At 40.8% G+C, this 18343-nt stretch overlaps 1 protein-coding gene across 2 annotated transcripts in view; it reads right to left on the reverse strand.

Moving 5' to 3' along the window:
- Positions 1 to 11281: 11281 nt before the first annotated feature.
- Positions 11282 to 18343, reverse strand: part of nompB (intraflagellar transport protein 88-like protein nompB) — a 31799-nt gene continuing 24737 nt past the window's right edge. The window contains exons 14-16 of one of the 2 annotated variants that reach the window (XM_080267545.1): positions 16471 to 16557; positions 11883 to 12004; positions 11282 to 11444 (exon numbers count right to left, since the gene is read on the reverse strand). In XM_080267545.1, coding sequence (XP_080123671.1) covers positions 11326 to 11444; positions 11883 to 12004; positions 16471 to 16557 — 328 coding nt within the window. In that variant the 3' untranslated portion in view covers positions 11282 to 11325. The remainder of the gene's footprint in view (positions 11445 to 11882; positions 12005 to 16470; positions 16558 to 18343) is intronic. The other variant, XM_080267546.1, reaches the window with a different exon arrangement.

The raw sequence follows: 18343 nt of genomic DNA on the forward strand, positions 1-18343 counted from the left end.
TGTGTGGCCAAGAGACCCGCCTACCACTTACAGTCCAAAGAGACCGAGTGTATGAACAGTGTCACCACGGCTATGTGATATTCTCTCGTGTATTAACTCAGGTGTGAACTCTGCCCATGTGATATGTTATGCTAGCATTAATTAACCTGTCATATTCAGTGCATCTTTGTATGTATATTGTAAGGGAATTGACCTAAGACAATAGATGTGTTAAGGTGTCCTGCCGAGTTCCTTTGTAAGTGTTCTATTTCTAGTCTAGAAAGAGGACCCTGCTCAGTCGCTGGTGTCTTTAGAACGAGAAGTCGGTCTAAAAAATCCAGCATAACACCACCAAACACCTCCGTCAGGATAAAGACACTTGATCAAGAGATCCTTTCCTGTTTTAGGAACCTCCACCCCAAAATGTATGAAAAACTGCTCCAGGTAACTGGCAGAGGAATAAAGCTGGAGAGGCAGAAGGAAGAGGATTAGGGAGGTATGAAGGTTACACCATGTCACACTCCAACAGAATTTTGGCAGAACTTCAACATTAGGGAATGCCCTAACCTACACTGTCCATGCCTGGGACAGAGTTACAGCAAAGACGATGAGGCACAGATGGGGAATCTCCTATCAAGCACAGATGGCTACTCTCGAAGGAGGAAGAGGCAGATGAGGGACGTACAGTGGCCGTTCCCTCCCCGGTACCGTACGTACAGTGGCCGTTACCGCGATGCTGCCTGGGTCTGTATCTGGAGCAGTCCCACCCCGATCCTAACGAGGGCTGGTCTGGCTGAGAAGTAGTGTTGTATTCCTGCGACGTCATGGTTGGGCAGGTTGAGGGGAAGAGGGACACAAGGTCGGGGCGCCCTGGCCCGCGTCTTGCTCTGGGCCAGAGTTGCACTCACCTGGCCCACCGTGGTGTCCTCCTGGGGTGGGGGTAGGGCTGCGGCTCCATAGTGGGGTGGGGGGTCTGGCGGCGGGGGTGCGCATATTAGGTGGGAGAAATTGGACTTAGTGGATTTGTGATGAATAACAAGGAAGTTGGATGTTCAAGACAACTGTCCTGTGTATGCACCACCTTGAAGGCAAGTAGTCTTTGGTTGGTGGAATAATTTCATGACACTGCCTCATGATGACAGAAATTGTATCCTATCCCTTCAAATTCTGCTCCCAGTGGATGCCCTGCTGCTCCAGATTTACCCCTCACAAACGTCCTTGGACATGCATAATGATGGATCACTGAGGGCTTCATCTTAGTCGCTAAACTCATTCATGCAGAAAAGAAGAGTCAAATGTTCTTTACTTGGCATGAAGCCAAGCACCATCCTATCCTTCTGTTATAAGAAAAGCAGAGGAAAGTAACATTTTCCCCAACAAACTGGTCTCATCTATGTTGAAGACTAATGAAAATTTTGTAACTGCCTTCCTCTAGGAGGGGAAGAAAAGATGCTGCAATGTCATCAACTGCATTTACTGTCTCACCATGCAAGTGGTGATGGTGAAACCTGCATCTCTGTAAAAACCTATGTAACCAACCCTTCACAGCACAAACAGCCTCGAACTGGTTACAACATGTTTCTGGACACCAGAATAAATATCATTAGCCTTGGTACACAGGATTTGGGTATTAGTATGTAGGATATCCAATGCTGCACACATACAAATTTCAAAAGATTTGGTTCTATTTTCAGCAGCACTGTCCTTAACAGTTCTCTCCAGAAAACATTACACAGACACTTGTACCTGTTCCTTATGCTCCTTCCAGCCACCCACTAACCTCCCCACCAATCCTACTCCTACTTCCTTCACACCTCCACAGCCAAACCCACCGATCCTTCCCACACCATCCAGTCCCCCAACTCCTCCCATTCCAACCCATCCTAATCCACCTCAACCCTTACCTCCATCACAACCTCTTCCTACCCTCTCCCCCCCCCACCCACACCACCTCCCCCCTGTGCTGCAGCAGGCAACACACATCGCACACACAACATAAACATCTTTCAGTTAAACATAGATGGCATAAACACCAAAAAAGAAGAACTCACACAATTCATCAAACAACAGAACATACACATTGCCATCTTAAAAGAAACAAAACTACACAGAGCACAGAAAACACTGACATTTCATAACTTCACCACTAACTGACAAGACCGGGCCGACAACGGTGGCGGTGGACTCATCACCCTGGTACACAAATCCATCAACTTTGCAGATACCAGTGCACACACACAGTCACTTCTACCCCCACATGACACCACAACAGAAATACAATCAATTAAAATACGTATTGGTAACAAATCACACATAACAATCGTTAACACGTACATTCCCCGCCAATCTTCCCCCACTACCACACAATTACTCTCCACGGATACACATCACTAACATACCCAACATCATCCTGGGTGGTGATTTCAATGCCAAGTCGTCGGCCTGGCATGTCAACAACCCTGACACAGACAGAGGGCTGGTATTACAATCTCAGACAGATCATCTTTTCACACTGAACAATCTAGACCAACATACCCATATCCCATACCAAGCCCTCTTCCTCCCATCATCTCCAGACATCACCTTCTGCTCCCCAAACCTCACCCCCACTACATCCTGGAGAGTGATCAGAACCCTAGGTTCTGATCACCTCCCAATCATCATCACTACCAAAACCAGAATCACTCCAGCTGGCCACAAACACACACACACACTAATTATAAGAGAGCCAACTGGGAGGCCTTTATAACTGAAACAGAACAACATTTCGAAACACTAAACAGTACACCCATCACAAACATCAACACCGCTGTGCACACTTTCAATACAATTATACAAAATGCAGACAAAAGACACATCCCTAGAGGCAACAGAAAGAGACACAACCCCAACTTCACACCAGAAATTCAAGACCTCATCAGACAACGGGACACACTGCGACATTCCTCAACACCCCATACACAAGACACCATACAACAAATACAAGAACTCAACATTCAAATAAACAATAAAATATCAGAACAGGAAACACTAAACTGGAAAAATTACCTCCAAACACTTGACCACAAAACAAACATCAGCATGCTCTACAAAACACTAAACAGCATCACACTTTCCAACAGCAACACCACACAATTACACGCCGCCATTACAACAACAGACACTATACCCTCAAACAAACAACAAGCAGACACTCTCATCAATCACTTTTCATAAGTCAGCCATCTAAACCCCCATCCCGAAGACTGACGTATCATCCGAGGTAAGAGACAGTTCCCCACAGACCCAGACTACGCACCTTTCACTTACAACCAGACGAAGCACATCATTAACAACCTTAAGCACTAATCTGCCTGTGGACCAGACAACATAAGCAACATTCACCTTAAACACCTTGGACCACAAGGCATACAAGCACTCACCAACATATCAATCTACAGCTACTCACACAACATAGTACCCAACATCTGGAAGCATAGCATTATCATCACTATCACTAAACCCAACAAAGACCCCACATTACCCTCCTCACACCGCCCCATCACACTCCTCTGCATCCCTTCTAAAGTCACTGAACAACTGGTACTACAACTAGTCACACCTCACATTCCCCTAGCCCAAGCACAACATGGTTTTAGGCCACTACACGCCATAAGCACCCTTCTTACAGACCTTAAACAGAGAGTTTTTGATAGCATGAATTCAGCTAGGCCACCACACAGAACACTCCTAATCACATTAGACATCAGGAAAGCTTTTAATGCCATCCCCTGCCACAACCTCACAAACAAAATACTGAACACAAACATGCACAATAACACAAAAAGATGGCTGGCAAACTGCTTAGCAGGCAGATGTGCACACGTAACATTTGCCGGTCAGTCGTCTAACATCAGAAACTTCACAAACGGCGTCCCCCAATGATCTGTTTTGTCCTCTGCACTCTTTAACCTATACGTGCACGACACACCCACACCCCACACATACACATAGCTTCCTATGCAGATGATATAAAACATGTACGCACCAAAACACAAACACAGCTGCACACATCATCCAACCTTACCTCAACACACTACATGAATGGTTCACCACAAACAGGCTCAAAATAGCCCCAGCCAAATCTACAGTGACCCTTCTCACAAACTGGACAGCAGAACACAGTCACATCCCACACCTTACAATAAACAACACTCCCCTACCACACACACGCACACACACTCAAAATCCTTGGTGTAACATACAATACATCAATGTCATATAAACAACACATCACACATCATGTGTTAGGAGTGTAATGCTGTATGGTAGTGAGACCTGGGCAGTGAAGGAGGAAGATATTCGCCGGCTCAGACGTACAGAAATGACAATGATTAGGTGGATGTGCAGTGCGTCCCTGCGTCCAAGGCCTGGAGGGGCTGGGTTTACAATGGAAGAGTTGAGAGGTAGGATGAGACTGGAGTGTATTGGTGTTGTGATGAGGAGAGGTAGATTGAGGTGGTTTGGACATGTGGAGAGGATGGGGGATGATAATTGGGTGAGGAAGGTGAGAAGTGTTAATATTGGGGGTGGGGTTATGAGGGGTAGAACGAGGAAGACATGGGACAAGGTCATTAAGTGTGACCTTAGGGTTAAGGGACTGAACAGGGAGGCTGCAATGGATCGTGCAGTGTGGAGAGCCGCCATTAGGTGACCAAGGCCGACACATGCAAGCATGTTGGAGCCTTTAAAAACGAAACGAAACGAAACGATCACAAACATTAAAAATAAAATAACACCATGACTCAACGCCTTGAGGTCACTTGCCCAAACAACATTCAGACACAACAAAGAAACCACCACCACAGTATACAAACAAAACATATGTTCAGTGATGAATTATGCAAGCCCTGCCTGGCTCCTAACCTCACCAAAACACACTACAACACTCTATAGACCATACAGAACAAGGCCCTAAAAATAATCACAGGCTGCACAGCTACTACACCCACAGACCACCTACATCAAGAAACCAAAGTCCTCAAAGTCGAGGATCACCTAGACATGAGAGGCATCCAGTTTCTTGCTGCAGCCTCCACAAACCCACAACATCCACTACAGTACATGGCAGCACATCCACCCACACCAAGGAACATCAAAACAACATCCAGCACACGATATCATACACAAATACTGTCATCTCTCCCCCCTCGCCCACCTCAGACCAGCTGCCAGAAGCATATCCACACGCAGATCACTCGCCGCTCCATTCAGTCACTTAAAGACAACACACAGCTGCATGCAAGGCCTCCTGATATCCACCCTTCTGAATCCTATCTTCCTCGTGAGGACAGGGTCCATCTGGCCAGGCTGAGATGTGGGCACCATCCAGCCCTTTTAAGCTACCAGAAGAGGCTGGATGACTCCGTCGCTGATGCCTGTCCAGGATGCAACACAGCACCCCATACTATTAAGCACATTATGGAAGACTGCATTGCACACAATCACCTATGCCAACAACACAACATATACTCTTTGAGAGCTCTGTGGGAAAGCCCGGTCTCGGCCATGGCCTTCCTAAGGGACTCAGGGCTGTTCGGCCAGACTGCCTAGGGAACAACTACTACTACTACTACAACACAATATACACTCTCTGAGAGCTCTGTGGGAAAGCCCGGTCTCGGCCATGGCCTTCCTGAGGGACTCGGGGCTGTTCGGCCAGACTGCCTAGGAAACGACTACTGCTACTACTACAGTTCCCTCCTAGCTTGCATGAGATGCAACACTAAGTGCTTGCTTGACCCCTTGTCAATTCCTTTGCTACTCCAGCTTCCATCCTTTGACTTCTCACATATTTCTCTGATACGGGTATGGGACCAGACTAATCAGTCCAGGCATTTACAGCAGGAGTGACCAGTTGTTCACCCTTTTGTGGCAGTATGTAAGCAATGAGCCTCAAACACTCCTCAGAATGAAACCTGTATGAGCCACAGCTGTTGAGAGTGACTTAAGTCACTAGACCATCAAGTTTCTAAAAACCTGCATGAGGACAATGGGGTTGATGCACTACAACAGTACATAGCACATAGGCTCACCCTTGATATTTCTGCATACAACAGAAAACTGTCCCATGCATGGGAATGTAATCAAGAGTGGCCGTGAAATACATATTTACAAAATGTATTATCACTACACGTAGAGGGAAAATCTAAGGATTACGAGGTAAACAATCATATTTGTAATGAATATTTAGTTATCAATTTCATATACAGAACATGTACATATCTACTAGTAAAGCATTTTTGACTAGATATATCACAGTAAATCGAATGTATTGGTTTATAAACCTTAATGTGCTCTATGAACGTAACTGAGGTAAATGCACTTAAATAAGGCAGCACACAATCACTTAAATAAAATAAAATAAATATATACAGTATATTATAAAAAGTCCATCCATCCATTGCCAGACGCCATGTATCCCAGATGGGGTGGCCAATGGCTTAGAGTTAATTGTTTTTACAGGGAGGGGCACTAATCCTCCACCAACCCCACTTGACGTAGTAGTTAATATATATAGAAATAGTAATGAACTGCAATTCAAAAATACTTACAATTAAAGTTATACCATAACAGATACTGGCAATTAAACTGAGATCAAGTTAATGATAAAATGAGATATGCTGCTTTTTCGTTCAAATGGACCATCTCCTACCTACAATAACCTAGGTTCGATTACATGAAAAGGCTCTGGGATGAACTAAGGCTTATGATGTTAGAGCAGGGGTTCCCAACCTTCTTAAGCTGACAAGCACACAGCTGTTTTCTGGATAATTATGAGAGCACCACCATAATTTTGGAAATTATGCAGTCCAATTAATAAGACCTATTTTAAAGGCCAGAAAATCTTTAAATAACTTGCACCGAAGATTCACAAATAAAACTTATACTGTACAACTCGGATTTTTATTAGGAAGTTATTATCATTTACTTGCAAGTTATGCATATAGGTATATAATGGCATACACAGCAATAGTTAGCCTCTTAAGATAATATTACTAAATACATTGAATGTGTTTAAATACTGAATACCATTAAAAATAATTAATCCATGTATGGAAACTTTTCCAAATAAATTTCAAAATTTTGCAAAGGATCTGTTATACTACCTGTAATAAAATGTTGGAAAGTAAAATACCCTGCAGTTAGTAAGACCTATTTTAAAGACCACAAAATCTTTAAATTACTTGCACAGTAGATTCACAAATAAATCTTATACAACTCGGGATATTATACGGAAGTTATCAACATTTACCAAACTTGCACATTATACATATAGGTATATAATGGGATACACAGCAATAGTTTGCCTCTTAAGATAATATTACTAAATAAGCTGCAATTTTACTTTAATCATTTACAATCCATATGACCCAGCGTAAATGAAGATTGCCCTGGGAAATTCATCAATGTTACATATACTGAACCTTATATAAGTTATGCAGTTTACTCACATTACTGTAATTTTAAAAGGCAACAGAAAATAATGACTAAAACCAACCACAATCGAACACTGGCATCAGTGTTTTCTTATGCATTTATAATCAGCAGGTTTGCTCGATAACTGATGACACGTCTTACATCGTGACCATCAGCTATTTGTCAGACTTTGGCCTACAAAGAGCTGGTGCTCACGAGCACGATTTTAATCACCGTGAAAGAGCACTGCCTGACCATCAGAGAGCAATAGGTTGGGAATCCCTGAGTTAGAGCTTGGTAAGAAAGAAAGATCATGATGCTGGCTGGAAACTTCTATGGGCACACAGGTGAACATTCTTTAGGCTATGATGGAGTGCATGAGGGAACTGGTATGTTACAAGGAATGCTGAAGGCAGTAGAAAAATCAAATACAGTATACCAATGTATTGTAATAACACGGTGTTTATCACGAGAAGGAAAACTAATTACATACTAATCTGGTGGTGTTGGTAGTTAAACACAGTACTTTCCAGATAGGATCTCTGAATGAAAATATGTTAAAGATATAAATGTGAATGATGGGGATCAATCCACTCCACAGTATACAGTGCATGTGTGTGATATGGTACCTGAACAGGACGGGGGGGGAAGGAACGGTGTATGATCCAACAATGAGTGTGGAAGATATGAATGCAGAATGTTAACATATTTCAGTCTAAGGAAATATAGGGATTGCTTAGTTGGGAATGCTAAAGCAGTGCGTGGTGTGGCAAGAGTATCAACAAAAAAGAAGGGTACGGCATGGTGGGATGAGGAGGTTGAGACAGCAGTGGAGGAAAAGAGGAAGAAGTGGTTAAAGTGGTTACAGGATAGGGGTTCAGTTGAAATATGAACTGAGTATACTGAGACCAAGAAGCACGTAAAGAGACTAGTGAAGAGGAATAAGAAGGAGGAAAATGATGATTTGGGAAGAAAAATGAATACGAACTACTCTAAAAATATGAAGTTATTCTGGAAAGAGGTGTGGAAATGTAGAAGTGAAAGCAGAAAAAAATGTGATGGTGTGAAGGATGAAGGTGGTAGGTTACTAACCCATGGAGATGAAGTAAGGACCAGATGGTAAAAATATTTTGAAAGCCTGATGAATGGGAACAGAGAGAGCAGAGCGGTTGTAAACATGACTGGTTTTGGGGGTGTGCAGAGAAGGAATGCAGTGCCAGGAGACGTGACACTCGCACAGGTGAAGAGCACTGTGAAACGACTGAAAAATGGGAAAGCAGCTGGGGTTGATGGGGTGCATGCAGAGATGCTCAAGTGTAGTGGAGACGGTGGAATGAAGTGCTTGTTGGAGATATGTAAGAAGGCATGGATGAGTGAAACTGTGCCTGCAGAGTGGAAAAAGGCTGTGATTGTACCCCTGTACAAAAATAAAGGTGAGCGAAGTGAGAGCAAGAATTATCGTGGCATAAATTTACTCAATGTGGTAGGGAAGGCATATGGAAGAATTATTATAGGGAAAATAAGAGAGATATCATAAGTCCTAGTGAGTGATGAACTGGGTGGCTTTAGGAGTGGCAGAGGATGTGTGGATCAAGTATTTGTAGTGAGACAGGTAGCAGAGAAGGCTTGTGAGAAGGACCATAAGGTGTTTATGGCATTCACGGATCTTGAAAAAGCATATGACAAAGTAGACAGAGAAGGATTGTGGAAGGTTTTGTGCATGTATGGTGTAGAGGGTAAGCTGTTACGTGCTGTCAAGAGTTTTTATGATGGTAGCGAAGCATGTGTAAGGGTTAATGGGCATCTAAGTGAATGGTTCACGATCAGTGTGGGTGTGCGACAAGGGTGTGTGATGTCTCCTTGGTTATTCATTATATATATGGAGGGGGTGATGAGAGAAGTAAAAACACGAGTAATGGAGAGAGGGATGGCGCTGGTAATGAATGGTGATAGATGGAATATCTCAAATTTGTTGTACGCTGATGATGCAGTACCGCTTGCAAGTACCGGACAAGAACTCAGCAGGCTAGTGCAGAGTTTTGTTGATATCTGTGAGCGTCGTGCCTTGAGAGGAAATGTAGAGAAGAGTAAAGTGATGGTTACTGAGAGAGAAGGTGACTCCCAATGTGATGTCACAGTGAATGGAGAAAGACTGGAACTGGTGAGAGAGTTCAAATACTTGGGTACAGTGACAGAAAAGAGAGGAAAATGTGCAAAAGAAGTTGAAAGTAGAGTGACACAAGGAAGAAAAGTGGCTGGTGCAATGAAAGCCTTGATAAGAAACAGAGGCTTGAGTGTTGCAGCTGCATGAGGCTTACATGAGGGAGTGTTAGTGCCAACTCTAACATATAGGTGTGAGACTATGGTGTGGCATGAAAATGACAAGTCAAGAGTAAGAGCAATGGAGATGGGACTTCTGAGGAATGTATGTGGAGTACAGAGAGTGGATAGGATACAAAATAATGTGATCTGTGAAAGGTGTGGAGTGAGGAAGTCGGTGGACACCAGAATCGAAGAGAGTGTCCTGAGATGGTATGGTCATGTGGAAAGAATGGATAACAGAGTGGTAAAAAAGGTATACCTGAGCGAATCTGAAGGAGGGAGGAGGTGAGGTAGGCCAAGGAGAAGGTGGAATGATATGGTGGATGATTGTGTGAGGAAGAGAGGTTTGGAAGTCGGTGAGGCTAGGGAACTGACAAGAGATTGAGCTGGCTGGAGTAATTTTGTGAGGAGAAGTGCATGGTCAGGGATTTTGGCACCCCTTGTGAGCATGCCAGCGTCCGGATTGACTCAGTCAGATACGCTATGTGAAGCTGCAGAATGTGGTGAATGTTTTTGGCATATCCGGTGGAGCCAGGATTCCAGGGGCTTGAATGATGAGTGAATGGAAGTGTGGCCTATTTGGATTGGGCAAGTTTGTGCTATCTGGATATTGCTACTCCTCACCCTGCCCCTGGGTGGGAAAGGAGGTCTGGATGATGATGATGACTAAGGAAATACTTGTATATAGCATAGATGATGGTCCAGGGGCTAGTTCAGCTCCGAGTTGGAAGTAACAAGTTAATTTAGCTGTTGCACTTACTGCCAGTGAAATAACCGTTTATCTGTAAATAACTATTTATCTGTAAGAAAGGTCAGTTGTGTGTTCAGAAAATAGTCATCAGGTGATAAAAGACTGGTCCCCATACAAGCATGGAACACTGCCTTACAAAGGGCATGTATGTGTGAGATGTGCAATGCTCAGTGGTAGCAAAGACTGGATATTATGAATGAAAATGGGGAAACAAGTGTAAAAAAGTGGGACTGACAAAATGGATGCAGTTTATTAAGTACTGCGCTGCATTACACATCGGACTATGCTATTGCTTTGGCTCCAGGCTCATATGGATATTTATGTACTCAGTGTACTGGCAAAATGTTGTGAACACAGGTAAGCTAAGATGATACGAACTTGTGGAGAGTACATGTCAGAGGAACAGGATGAAACGTACTAAGTGTAGGGTAAGGGTGTCAGAGCAAGTCAAGAAAAATGTTGAATGATGCCCTGAGCCATCAGGTAAACACAGCTGACCCAAAGAATCCTGGAATGCAGCTTTTTAAATTTATGGATAAATGTACCATCACAATATAAAATAAGCTTCAAGTTCACTTAACATTCAAAGTATTATGAAGCTTTTAGGCAACTGTGTAAGGAAATATTACAATCAAAGGCAATGTTGGTCATATTTCCTTGACATTCAGTTGTCACTAACTACATCTAGACTAATTATTCCAATCTACTTATCCATCTGACATAATTTTGTCTCTGATTAATTTTTTTTTTTTTTCTTTACCAGAAGTACATGAAATTAATTTAAGTACAATAAGTTTACCAGCCAGAATAAATATCTACTCTGGTAACAAGTCATCACCAAGTTCTTCATCAGCAAATTCATCTTCATCCTTGCGTCGAAGGCTGGTCTTTGGTCGTTCTTGTAATGGACCAAGGGGGTCAACGTAGCTGCTGTCTGAGGATGGAGAAATTGCAATGGAATGATATATAATTTCAAATATACAGCTGAGTATATATAAATTGTAAGAATAAATATAAATCTATACTTTCATTATATTTTTCTCTTTATGATATTTCTACTGATCACAGCAATGCAGATAAATGAATTACATCTGAGTGCATAATCCTGATAGGAAAGGTACAAATGAAATAACCTACATGCACAAAGCAATTATCTTACTAATCTTTAAGTTACTACAGGTTTGAGTTATAAACCAGTACTGCATACATCATAATTGGAAGTACTGTATATATCTCCCAGTGTACTTGAAATGAAGCCTCTGACTTAATAAAAATGATCATTTGAACTGGAAAAAAAATCTACTCTATGGCAATGAAACCAATCCATCAATGTGTTATCTAAGATACAACATTATCCTACTTATATACAGACCAACTTCTTTACTGGAGGGTGTATAGGGCTCATTTTCCTCGAGGTCATTGAGTGAAAGTCTTGTTGTTCTACCACCACTGAGTGCTGACCCTGGTATACTACGTGCACTGCGCGCACTAGCTCTGTAACACACAATATATCGCTTAGCAACAAACATTACAAGGTAATAAATACACCATAACCTGTATACAATACCAAATAATAAATACACCCTAACCTGCATATCAAACTTACATAACAGTGTAGTTCCAGCTAAGCTATGTACAGAATTGCATTAGACTGGCATAAAATGATTTTTTGGAGAAAATTAACAATGCTTACATGACTAAATTAAGAAGAATTTAAGTAATAACTGGAGCTATGGCTAAAAAAAAAAGAAAAAAAAAAGAAGAAAAAAAAAAAAGAGCTAAATACAAAATACAACCAACAAATATTACTTTAAATTGTAGGCAGAGTATTTTTAATCCAAAATGTTTAGGTCCAGATTCATAATAAAGTAGACTTTTTCTGTTAATATATATATATATATATATATATATATATATATATACAGTATATATATATATATAAATATATCCAACATATTGAAAAAGCAAGCAAATATTTTCCTCAGCATCAAGTTAAGTGTTGGGGATACTACTTCAGTTTACTCTGGGGACCTTATTATTCAGAGATGATTACAGCATCTTCCTCTTGCAAGCCCGATTCAATATGAAACTTATCACCTGCACATGTACAGGGTATTTACCTAACTAACTTGGCCCACTTGATTACATCTACAGTCAACTCAATGACCTATATTACCAATGCTCAGTGGCTGAGTGAGCTTGCACAGAAAACAGTTAAGTTTAAAATTATCAGCATGATTAAAAATGCTACCGCTCAAAAATGTTTAAATCACAGGAGGTTTAAAATTATGAAACTGAATACCAAATTACCAATGTAAGTATAATTTAGCATTAAGTCTGGGGGCCATGGTAGCTCAGTGGTAAAGCACCTGACTCTGGACAAAGGAGTAGTGAGTTCGCACAGCGCCCGGGTAGGCTGCTGTGCCGGGAGAGTTAGTACTCTCCTGTCACCTAGCTGGTTGTAGCAGCCATGGCTCAGTGGGTTTGAGGACTCTGATCGAAGGGTCAGAGGTTTGAGTCCACCCATGGGTCACTGGTGGACATCCAGTCATACAGTGCTACACACTCCAAAACCTAAGTCCTTTACCCAGGGGTAACACCTTAGCCCTTATAGACAAAATTCTGGGTTTTCCAGGATGCTACACACCTTGCATTAAAGGATGCTTCTTGTTATGTTTGGTATCTAATAAACTACAACATCACCATAACAATCTCTGCAAGCAGTACAGTGCCTCCAAACTTAAAAGACTTTTTACCAATAGGAACAGTATCTTCTGTTACATCTATCATTATGGTTTCATTGGCTGACTGACAATTTCAGTCACACACAGTGTGTTCACATCCCTGTTAGCTTTACGCCTAAACCTCTATGCTGAGCACATTCTTAACCTCTTTTGGCTTAACATCACTAATGTCAGAGCACCTAAACAGCACAGGAATGTACTGTATTAGTTTGATGTCTATGCTGAGCACATTCTTAACCTATTCTGGTTTAACATCACAAACTTCAAAGCACCTAAACAGCACAGGAATGTATTAGTTTGATGTCTACGCTGAGAACATTTGTAACCTCTTTTGGCTTAACATCACTAACCTCATAGCACCTGAACAGCACAGGAATTTATTAGTCTCTGGCCTTACTGTACTAATGTACTGTACTGGGACATGAAATGGTCTGCTGACACTCTATCTGCTAGGCGTGCATGCATGCATGCATACATGCATACACACAAATCACATGCTGCCTTCCTCTTGTCTCTTACCTCATTGCCACCCTTTCTCTTCTTTCAAAAGTTTTTTCATTACTTCATGCTCTCAAAATAATTTATCATTTACTTCTACGTACTTAAGTCATCAACTGAAGATACCCCTTTCCTCAACACCCAAACATTGCTCCATCCCATTATGGTAAGTGATCACCTCTTATTTACCACTTTGTACACTCTCATTAGCCCTTTCTTTATGCCCAGTGATATTCCAAGAGGTTGTACATGTACTACAATAACTGTTAGGTATTTAGGTATTATCAGAAAGACAAAAATATATCTTGAATGCCAAAGGGGGGACTTTGGGAAAATTTGGGTTTTCACCATATTAACTAGCTATATCACATGAGATTCAATGGCATACTTCGCACATTTCAATTTTCATGTAACATTTTTGGATACATCAGCTGCACAAATTGAGGGCCTACTGTATATGACAGAAATTCACTTCAATAAAGGTAAAATTCTGATGTAAATGATTGCTTACCATGTCAGTTTTTTCTGGTTACACTACACTCGACTACAGATAAATACAATATTGAAAAAAAATTTCAAAGCAACCATATACATCTGAGACTCATGGAAAATATGCATACTAATACGATGCTGGACACAATCACACAGTGTACGGTACAAGAAGAAATGTGTCAGCATAATAATGAGGTTAAATACAATAACCTCCACCCCCCCAAAAAAAGTATTAATTAAGGCTATCTGGACACTGCTACTCCTCACCCTGCCCTTGGGTGGGAAAGTAGGTCCGGATGATGATGATGCATTAGGCCAGTGATTCTCAACCAGGGGTAAATTTACCCCCTGGGGGTAAAAAATTGCACGGCAGGGGGTAAATATATCATACACACACACACACACACACACATATATATATATATATATATATATATATATCTATGTAATTCTGTAATATGCTATACCTGGCTAACCACATTTAATGTTAAGTCTAAAGACTAGGGTTGACTCTAAGAACTGCCTAGTGATTGTTTGAACTGGCAACCCTATCTGACAGTATGCAAGTGCCACACTTCAATTGGTCTTTGTCACTGGCTGATGCAACATAGAAACTCCACTCCATACTCATGTTCTCAATACTATTCGTCAGTGCTATGTCAGTGTTGTTTGATATGAGTGAACTGTAAATTTTCTTTATGAAAGTTTCTTTTGTGCAAAACCTTAATATCAAAGTTTTTTTTCTTTTCTATTCTATGTTTTTATGCCGGCTATGTATTTTTTCATTGGGGGTAGGGAGTAACTAACTAAATACATCAAGCCAAGGGGGTAAATGACAAAGAAAAAGTTGAGAATCACTGCATTAGGTACTTCATTATGCTGGACTGAGTATGATTTAGGGGAAGGCAGTCTGGAAGGTGTAAGCTGTCTAATAAAAGCACAGTGGCACATAGTGCTGTCTGTTACTGCACAGGAGTGAGTCAGATTTCTTGGATATGTAACTCAAGTTCTCCATGAATATGGGGATCTATTAAAAATTAAAACACAATGTTTTACATATGAATCACACATGACTGTGAATCACCAAGAGGTACAAAACTTGTACTGTACATACACTTAACTTGCAGGGTTATATAATAATTTTGTGCAAAGGAGTGTATGGTGAGGCTTTGGCACCCTTATTCTTTCCTGGCAAAGTGATACAGTAGTCTTGAACTGGCTCAAGCTAGCTGATAGGTGGTAAAAAGTGAATAAATGTGGAAGTGTATGCCGGTTGGGTTGAGTCAGGATTCCGAGGGTTGTAGTGGTGACTGAGTAAGTGTATGACCCATTCTACCGGACAGGCTTTGGTTGGTTAGTCCCTCTCCTCCTCTCTCCCTCCCTCCATCCCTCTCTGACAACATACACTTTAGTGGCATTATACACTTGCTCAGTGCTATCAAGTCTCTCCAGTACAGAAATTTTGCAGGTGCTGCATGTGATAGGGTAGCATTCCCCCAATGTTGTCCTGTGCAATGTAAATATTTGGAAGCCCCACACTGAGAATAGTGACAGGAACCCTATGAACTCTGCCAGACAAAGGTGAAGTAAAACAAAAAGAGCCAACATACAGGAACATTCTCTACAAGGATGGAGCAGCCATGCTCAATGTAAACATGACCACCACCATACAGTACAAAAATCATGATGCACCCTCAATAATTTTCATATTTAGTGATGTCCATACAAATAATTATTAGATGGTATATACAGGAATCGTTTCAAAGATGTTTATCATGTATGAAATAATAAAATTATACACAGTTTCAAAGATTATGGTAATTTTTTTTCTGTCATCTTTCCTTCAGTAAAATCAAGATAATCACCACCCAAACTGAGTCTAAAAAGTTCTATGCTGTCATGAATGTAGGAAGACAAGTGAACGGTAGTTATGTATATGCCTGTTAACATTTTGTCCAGATAAAATTTTATATACAGATGATAAGTGTGTGTGTGTGTGTGTGTGTATGCAGTATATATATATATATATATATATATATATATATATATATATATGAGAGAGAGAGAGAGAGAACTTGGTAATACATTAATCTCTTCACACACAATGCTCCACATACAATGTACCTGTGCAACGGTGTACACAGATTATGTGCATCAAAACTACTTCACATAAAAATACAAATTATGTACAATCTATAAAATACAGTTAAATTCAAATGCTATTACCTTGCACCAGGGCTTTTTGGTGGATGGATGCCAGATTCCTCATACCCTGAAGCAGCAGAGCCACTGCGAGAGGCACGAGAAGAGGATCTGGAGGGTGCAGCAACAAGGATACTAAAGGTGAGGCTTCTCACCCTCTTTACGTTACACTACAGTCTTTGGCAGAAAGGAAATCTACAAACCTACTGGTGCTCTTCACATGTAAGTAATAGCTAAGCGGTTAGTTATTTAATTAGTTATTTTTACCTTGTCAAACACAGAAAGGTGCATTTTTTCTTTGTAAAAGAAAGGGACTACTCATTCTTAGAAAACCAATACCAGATTTAAGGAAAGTAAGTAAAGGGTACTAAGTAATACTGTGATGACAAAACAATCTACAGTGCTGTATGCAGTATAACAAGGGAAATGCATACCTGAAAATTACACTAAGATTATAATACTGTCTTCTTCCATACACAGGTCAGATAAGAGTATTCTTGCAATCACTTGACAATTTTATTCAGCTTAAGATTGACTCTTCAAACTGGAGTGGCTATAGCACTAAAAAGCCCCTTTCAAAATGTGAGACCTTCCCTGAGCTGAAAGTAAATGTTAGGCAGCCGGAAGAAAAAATTAAAATGGACGTCACCCAGATTCAAGAAGTCAAGGTACTGGGTCAGATGAGGTGTTTTGGAATATCAGTTCTTGATCTGAATTATTCCATGACTTCCATTACAGCAAGTGCATATTTGCTGTAATGTACAGTATTTCCTCATGTAATGCTGTAAATGTTCCTAAAACTACTGTGTTTAGTGAAAACTGCTTTAAGAAGCTTAGTTCAAGCAAGGAAAAAAAAAAATTACATTCAAGACTGCGGATATGTTTAAAAAGATATATGATATGACTGGGTGTACAGTAATATGTATGTACCGTATTCTAGTTCATAAGCAATACAGAAAAACATGGCTAACCATCAATAACAATTCAGGAGATCATACGCAGTTAATATTCTACACAAAGTATTTCAGAACAGCATTTAATAATTCATAAACTGATTTAACTACTGTACTATATCATTGCAGTGCAAAATTCAAAGATAAAAGTACACACACACCTCCTGTTACCAAATTTCTGGGGCCTGGAAAAACTCCTGCCTCAGCACAATCTGCCTAAGGTGAACCATAATTTTTATGGAGAAAAATTATGCTGATACCAGACCCTTTCCTTTATACTCCCTCCAAAATCAATGCTATCCCAGCATTTGTAAAGACAGAAATTCTCTACTTCTGTCTATAGTCAGACACCATGACCCCATAAGGGGTGGCCGTTTGTCTTTGAGTTAGTCATTTTACAGGGAGGGGCACTAACCCTTTGCCAACCCACTTGTTGACATGTGTGGGTTGGTTATATGGTTACCACCTAATGCTGTAAACAGTTTCTTTGCTTACAGGAAACATTAGGCTTGTCACTCACTGTAAAGCCCCTGAAAAGGAAAGAAGGGTAATAAAAAGTGACCGGAAAGATAGGAGAAACAGGAAGAGAAAGGGCAGACAGAGAAAAAGAATGATAAAGGTGAAGGAAGAATAGGCAGCACTACTATCAAGTGAGTGGAAGATGGTCGCCATCACCTACCACCATAAAAATTAAAATTATATAAATAAATTTAGCAATTGCACTTTTTTATCCCAGCCCGTGGTGCGCAAAAAAGAAAGAAAAAAAAGTTTTTTTTTTTAGTTTTTGTTTATTATAAACTTGAAGATAAACATCCAGGGCATCATCTGGTGGAAAAATATAACCTCTCCCTCTCTCCGTCTTTGCGTAGGGCCACATGTAAGTTTACTTACGGGAGTGGCGAAAAAAAAAAAAAAAAAAATTGTTTATTATAAACTTGAAGATC

Source organism: Coenobita brevimanus, chromosome 24 (assembly GCF_032717465.1).
Source record: "Coenobita brevimanus isolate Jiangsu-jjx chromosome 24, ASM3271746v2, whole genome shotgun sequence".
In the NCBI taxonomy this organism is placed as follows: Eukaryota; Metazoa; Arthropoda; class Malacostraca; order Decapoda; family Coenobitidae; genus Coenobita; species Coenobita brevimanus.